At 58.0% G+C, this 7,054-nt stretch overlaps 1 protein-coding gene across 2 annotated transcripts in view; it reads left to right on the top strand.

Moving 5' to 3' along the window:
- Positions 1-3,703: 3,703 nt before the first annotated feature.
- Rhbdl3 (rhomboid like 3) overlaps positions 3,704-7,054 on the top strand; it is a 55,711-nt gene continuing 52,360 nt past the window's right edge. Inside the window, exons 1-2 of one of the 2 annotated variants that reach the window (XM_070027230.1) lie at positions 3,704-3,814; positions 5,743-5,766. In XM_070027230.1, the coding sequence (XP_069883331.1) occupies positions 3,704-3,814; positions 5,743-5,766 (135 nt within the window). The remainder of the gene's footprint in view (positions 3,815-5,742; positions 5,767-7,054) is intronic. The other variant, XM_070027231.1, reaches the window with a different exon arrangement.

The raw sequence follows: 7,054 nt of genomic DNA, 5'->3' as shown, positions 1-7,054 counted from the left end.
ACCATGGTGGCTGCTGGATGAAAGTGAGCAGACACCTTGACCATTCTCCCCTCTGCGGCACAGAATGTACCACACTTGAGGCTGTCTTAGGCTGTCTTTTAGAGGTCCAAAAACTAGCAGGTAGCTGGCCACTCCCATCCCTTGGAGGTCTCTCTAGGCCTTGGGTCACAGATACCATGTCTCACTGCCTACTGGGGAGCAGCAGGAATCTTTCTTAGCTACAGATTACCTTGGGGCCAAGGAGAGGGGGAATAGGCTGACTGTGGAGGCTGATCAGTACTGGGAACATGGCTGTTGGGTGTCAGAATTCATCCTAGTAGTGTCCAAGCCTAATGGCCATCTTCCTTTCAGCTGGGGTCTGGAGGGGAGAGGCAAGGAGGACTCTGGGGAGAGGCAAGGACGCTTTCCTAGGAGGCTTCTGAGGACACAGTCTGCCAAGGTAGGCACCTGTTCCTAACGAACAGCTGGAAGATGGAAGAGCAAGACACGATTTGGAAAGTCTCAGATTCTTCCTCTCCTCTTTGTTCTAACCGCACGTGTGGTTTCTTTGGATGGCAGAGGGGCGTGTGTGTGTGTGTGTGTGTGTGTGTGTGTGTGTGTGTGTGTGTGTGTGTGCTGCATCTGCTGATCCCAGGGCTTCAACTCAGGGCCTCTGAGTCTTCAACTCAGGTGTTTCTGAAATTTTGTGCTCAAGGCTACTCTACCGCTTGAGTCACAGTTCCACTTCTGGCTTTTTGGTTATTAGTTGGAGATAGAGTCTCATGAACTTTTCTGCCCAGGCTAGCTTTGACTTGTGATCCTCAGATCTCAGCCTCCTGAATAGCTAGAATTATAGGCATGAGCCATTGGCACCCATCATGGGATGTTTTTAATTAAATTGTTTTTTTGCAGTACTGGGGTTTGAATGCAGAGCCTTTTACTTGCTAAGCTGGTGTTTTACTGCTTCAGCTATGCCTCCACTTGTGCATTTTTCTGGTTATTTTGGAAATGGAGTTTAGTGAATGTTTTTACATGTTGGCCTCGAACTGATTCTCCTTATCTCAGCCTTTTGAGTAAGTAGGCTTGAGCACATTTTTGTGAGGGTATGTTGAGATGGGGTCTATGTTGCCCAAAGTAGCTTCTAACTCCTAGGCTCAAGTGAACCTCTTACTTCAACTTCCCAAATAGCTGGTATTACAGGCCAGTACCATTGTACACAACTAGGAGAGATCTTTTTAAATGTTACTCTACCGGTGGGGGGGGGGTCCTCACATTTATAATCCTATATAATCAGGAATCAGAGACTTGGAGGATAATGGCCTTAAAGCCAGCCTGGGCAGAACTCTTTGAAAGACTACATCTCCAATTAAACAGCAAAGAGCTGAGCTGGAGGTGTGGACCAAGTGGCAGAGTGCCAGTCATGAGCAAGCAAGCCAAGAGATCATGAAACTCTGAGTTCAAGCTCTGGTACCTGGGGGGGATGTGGGGGAGGAGTTGCTCTCCTTTCATAGTCCTTCAAGTGGCTCCCCATTTCCCTTAGGCTGAAATCCCAACTCTTTCACACAACCCTTGCCTCCAGGCTGGGCTCTTTGGTGCTTTGCTATAATTTCCAGCCAAACCCAATTGCTCAACATTCTCATTGCTTTCGTCCCTTCTGGTCCATCTATTCTGGAGTACATCCTTTTGAAAGACCTCCTGGATCCATGTATTTAGGTTTCTATCCTCTGTAATCCACAGCTTCTATATCCTCTGAAATCCGGAATTTACCTTTGTTGGAACATCGTTGTCTCCCTTGTCAAACTGTTTTAAAAGAGCAGGGTCTTAGCGCTCAATAAATGTTCTAGAGTTTAAATGAGTCTGCTAAAGTCCCTTCCCCAGGCTGGAGAAGAAACCGAATCAGGAGAGCAGCTGGAGTCAGAAGGCTGTCCAGCTGCTTCTAGATGCCCCTCTCCTTGAATTCCCCAGAACCAGGCTTCCTGGGGTACCACTCCACAACAAATGGTCTGATTTGAACAAAGCCAGAACTCAGCCAAATTATGCAAATGATGGTAGGAGGTGGGAAAGGCAATGACATGGCCTCAGCGTCCCCCAGCTGCCCCTCATCCTCCGGGGCTTCCCCCCCCCCTCAAGAAGCCAGCCTCTCTTCTGTCCCCTGAAGGCTGTTTTCAAAATCACACCCATGCAGACAGTTTTATTTACAAGGAAATCTTGGCAGGATCTTGACTTGTTAGTAGAGTAGGGAAGGGAGGGAAGGTGGTGAGAAATAAAAATAGTTAAAATGATCACACTTTCAGAAACCGAGATGAAAATTGGTGTCTGTAGCGAAGAACTCACCTAATTAGGATGGAGCTAATTTCCTTCTGTGTTCAAGGGGAGCAGTCAGAGCTGGGGGAGATGGTCACAGGTTGGATCCCAGGACTGTGTTATGCGGTTATGTGTTTGCCTGACAAAGCCGAGAGCATGCATCACAACTTTCGCAAACAGAAGGAGCCCGTTTCTGACTGGAAGTTGAGAGAGGCCCAGGTGGTACCGGAAGGGGCAGAAGGGGCAGGGGGCGGGAAGGGCTGGGTTCATCAAGAGTGGGGGTCTGATTGTGAGATCTCATCAGGAGTGAGACCCTGAGACTTCCATGCAGAACTGGGCACCTGTCCCAGTGAGCCACTGGTACCAGTTACAGACAGAGCCTCTGCTTAGGGGGTGAGTGGGGGGCAGCGTTCCCAGGATGTAAAAGATCCCTTAAGCGGTTTTTGTTTTTAGTTTCTACATCGCCCTTTCCCCCAGGTTGGGCACTCTCCTGGGCTGCACGTGGTCCGACGGAAGCCTGGGCAGAGTCTCAGGCCTTTGGGTTATAGGAAGGGCAAGGTTTAGGGTTTGGGGGTCTCAGAGAGATCTCCTCCCTCCCCCCTTATCTGACTTCTCCAGTATCTAGGTTTTTCCTTGGACCTCCCAGAATCTGGGTGAACAGAGGCAGGAGCGGTGGTGGTGGGGAACCCAATCCTCACAACATCCCGCCCCGAATCCTTCCTAGTTAATTAACCCTGAGGTTGCCAAAGAGTGAAAACCTGGCTTCTGCCTCCAATACTCAAACTGCCGCTGCCTCGGGGCGATCGCGATCTTCACCCCGGCAGTGGAAGCGAATGGTAATGGGGTGGAGGGCAACGCAGTCCCCACCCCTGCCCAGGCCGGGCACCCTCATCCGCCCCCCCCCCGCCCCCGCCAGCCCCGCCGCAGCCCTCCTTCCCTCCTCCCCCGGGCAGCGCGGCTCGGGCCCGGGCGGTGGCGTCCGGGTGGGGTGGGGCGGGGGCCCCCCGCGCCCCGCGAGCAGCCCCGCCCCCGCCCGCGCGCCGCCCCGGAGGAGTCCGCGGGGAGGTGGAGACTCGGGCGCAGAGCGGGGGCCGCGCGGAGCGGGAAGGGAGTGCGGGGAGCGGCGGGGCCGGGCCGGCCCAAGGGCGCCCTCGCCTCAGAGCCAGGCGCGGGGCCGCGGCGGAGGCGGAGGCCGGCGGCGCCGTACGGCGAGGCGAGCGCGAAGTTTGGCGGCGGCGGGCCCGGCGTCCCGCGGTGGCCGTCGCCAGGGCCATGGGGGCGGGCGCGGGCGGCGGGACTGGCGCGGGGGCGGCCAGGCGCGCACGGAGCTCCCGGAGCGGCGCGGCCGCCGCGGCGCAAAGTTAGCCCGGCGCCCCGGGACGAGCGCCGCCGCCGGCGCCGGAGCCCCCACCCCGTGGCCATGGGCGAGCACCCCAGCCCCGGCCCCGCCGTGGCCGCCGGCGCCGAGGCGGAGCGCATCGAGGAGCTGGAACCCGACGCTGAGGAGCGGCTGCCCGCGGCGCCCGACGACGTGAGTGCCCCCCTGCCGCGCCGCGCAAACTTTCTGGGGGGCGCCAGGTGGGAAGCCTCCCCGGCTCCCCGCACCCGGTAACTTGGAGGTTTCAAGGTGATGCGGGAGCGCCGGGGATTTCACCGGGTCCTCGCGGCGAGCCCGGGGAGGCTGGGCTGGGGACCACCGGGCTCCCCGGACATGCACGCGCGCGCCTCCCCTCCCCCGCCCGGGCTTCCCCTGCGGGACGCAGCCCCGGCGGTGGAGCCCGGGACCGGTGGAGCCCGGGACCTGTGGGCCCGCGCTGCTGCCCCCCCTCCCCGCGCTGCTGCCCCCCCCGCGCTCCTATCCCCCCTCCCCGAGCTGCTGCCCCCCCTGCGCTCTTATCCCCCCTCCCCGCGCTCCTACCCCCTCCCCGCGCTCCTACCCCCCCCCGCGCTGCTGCCCCCCTCCCGCGCTCTTACCCCCCTCCCCGCGCTGCTGCCCCCTCCCCGCGCTCTTAGCCCCCCTCCCCGCGCTCCTACCCCCTCCCCGCGCTGCTGCCCCCCCTCCCCGCGCTCTTAGCTCCCCTCCCCGCGCTGCTGCCCCCCTCCCCGCGCTCCTACCCCCTCCCCGCGCTGCTGCCCCCCTCCCCGCGCTCTTAGTCCCCCTCCCCGCGCTCCTACCCCCTCCCCGCGCTGCTGCCCCCCTCCCCGCGCTCTTAGCCCCCCTCCCCGCGCTCCTACCCCCTCCCCGCGCTGCTGCCCCCCCCTCCCCGCGCTCCTACCCCCTCCCCGCGCTGGTGCAGTGCCCGGGACGCGGCGCCTGCCTGCAGAGGCGGCCGCGTCACGGCCGTGGCTCCCCCTGCCCTCCCCCTCGCGACCTGCGGACTCCACCAGCCCAGCTCTGCCGCCGCAGAGCTCCCGCCCCCCCCCCCCCGCTACGCAGACCTATCTGGGGACCCCCTTTCCCTGCTCCCACATCAGCTCCCGCCCCCGGCAACCTGCCCTGACGCCACACTGTTTGGAATTCAAACTGGTCCCCATCCCTCCGCCGGGCCGGGACAGGGATTGGAGTGTGGGGAGCGGGTTTGCTCCCTGGAGAGGGCTCGGGCGCTCCACCGAGACCTCAGCGCTGCTGCCTCGGACCGGGCCCTGGGGGGAGGAGAGGGGAGGGGAGGGAGGGAGGAGGGGTTCCCCCCCAGAGGGCTTTCCTGCCATCTGCCGCTGGGGTCTCCGACACGCCGGTCCTGGAGTCCAAGGATCCAGCACTGGCAAACTGTGGGAGCTAGAGTTGCTTAGGCTTCTCCCATCCTGGGTTAACCAGCAGGTATGGGTGGCAAAACTAGGCATAGGCCCCTTGCCCTGCCCCCTCCCTCCTTCAGTGGAGAGAGATGGACGTGGAACCAGGGCTACCCGACCTGCAAAACCTAAGCCAGCAAATCTGGATAGGGCTGGGAGTTTCACCTCTTTCTGCCTTCTGTGGTTAAACCTATCACTTCCTTCCGGCCCTATAGACTCTCCTCTACTCACCACTTAGACTTAGCGTCAGAAAGGAATTGGGAAACTTCCTTCCCCACTCCTACAACAACACAAAACAAAACTGCCAGCAAAAATGTCAGTGATTACCTAGGGGTGAGTTCCTGGCCCCACAGAGGGCCTGAGCTTTTGAACGCAGAAGTTACCAGTTGCAGGCAAGCATCTGTGTCCCTCTAAGGAACTGCCTCCCACCAGGGACACTCATCTGGCTAGCCCCCATTCCAACCCCCTACTGTGAGTTCCCTGTTGCTCATTTGGGGGAGGGGGTCTTCCCCCGGGTTTTCCCTGGGCTCTTGCTGCCCATCCTTGAGGCTATTTCTGACTCCTAGGCAGCAGCTGGAGGCTGTCAGAAACCTTAAGGGGCTGCAGAGACCTTGGTGATATGTGTCTTTCTCTTCTCTTTCTCTTCTGCATGGCCTCCCTCTCTACCAGCACTGGAAAGTCCTGTTTGATCAGGTATGTGAGCAGTTAACAACCTCCCCCCCCCCCCCCCAGTCCTCCCTGAAATCAGTCTCAGTCTCCCTGCTTGCGTGGGCTTCCCTAGCTCTGTGCTCCTGAAATGATGACGTCAGGTGGGGGCGTGGCTTGGTGCATCTCAGGCTGAGCAACACTGTGCTCCAGGTATTAGGAGGAGGCCTTGGGCTCCTCTGAGAGAATCCCTTCCTCCCTCCTCACAACTCCTGCTGTACAATAGCTGGGTTTACACAATGTAGAAATTGTACTGAATGCCTAGGAAGTTTTCTGTTGCAGCAGGAGGGAAGCTGGAGAGGTGGGGGATGGGTTTAGGTTAACCATCTAGCTGCCTGTCTTTCTACCTACCTCCACCATGGAAGGTCCCTGGCCATCACTGAAGTGGAAAATCTCTGCCATCCTTGAGTGGGGGCTGGGGGAGCTGATTTGGGCTTTAAAGACTGATTTTGTTTCTGTAGTTCTGGGCTACCAGAATGGGGAGGGCTGAGAGGTTACAAGTGAAAAATAGCATGTGATTATTTGCAGTGCCTGGAGTCTTAATGTAGGGAATGGAATTGGGAGTGCCATGTGTTGGCATTGAGCCGGAGGTGGACATTTGACCTTCACCAAGGAAATGATTCTCTTTTGGTTCTCAGGTGCTACTCTGTATTTCCTTTTCACTCTTTTAACCCATGGTGCAGGAACGGGGGAGGTAAGAGATATCCTAGTGTGAGGGAATAGTGAACACTGCAGTCCTGCTGTGGGAATGATTGTACCATGAACTTTGTGCAGCTTTAAGATTATCAGTATATTTGGACCAGTAGAAGGTGTTGGGTTACAGAGAGAGATAAATATGAAAAAAGGTGAAAATATGATCCAGATCTCTGCTATAGTCAAGGGAAGCCTTTGAAAGGTTTTTTTTTTTTTTTTTTTTTTTTTTTTGTCGGTCGTGGGGCTTGAACTCTGGGCCTGGGCGCTGTCCCTCAGCTCTTCAGCTCAAGGCGAGCGCTCTACCACTTGAGCTACAGCACCACTTCCGGTTTTCTGGTGGTTTATTGGAGATAGGAGTCTCACGGTCTCTCCTGCCGGGGCTGGCTTTGAACCGCGATCCTCAGATCTCAGCCTCCTGAGTAGCTAGGATTACAGGCGTGAGCCACCAGCGCCCGGCAAAATTACAGCATTTCTTTTTTCTTTTTTGTCGGCTGTGGGGCTTGAACTCTGGGCCTGGGCGCTGTCCCTCAGCTCTTCAGCTCAAGGCGAGCGCTCTACCACTTGAGCTACAACACCCCTTCCC

Source organism: Dipodomys merriami, unplaced genomic scaffold (genome assembly GCF_024711535.1).
Source record: "Dipodomys merriami isolate MVZ:Mamm:240054 unplaced genomic scaffold, mDipMer1.0.p SCAF_19, whole genome shotgun sequence".
Taxonomy (NCBI): Eukaryota; Metazoa; Chordata; class Mammalia; order Rodentia; family Heteromyidae; genus Dipodomys; species Dipodomys merriami.
The sequence above is the reverse complement of the archived record's forward strand: the minus strand, read 5'-3'. Positions and strand labels throughout refer to the sequence as shown.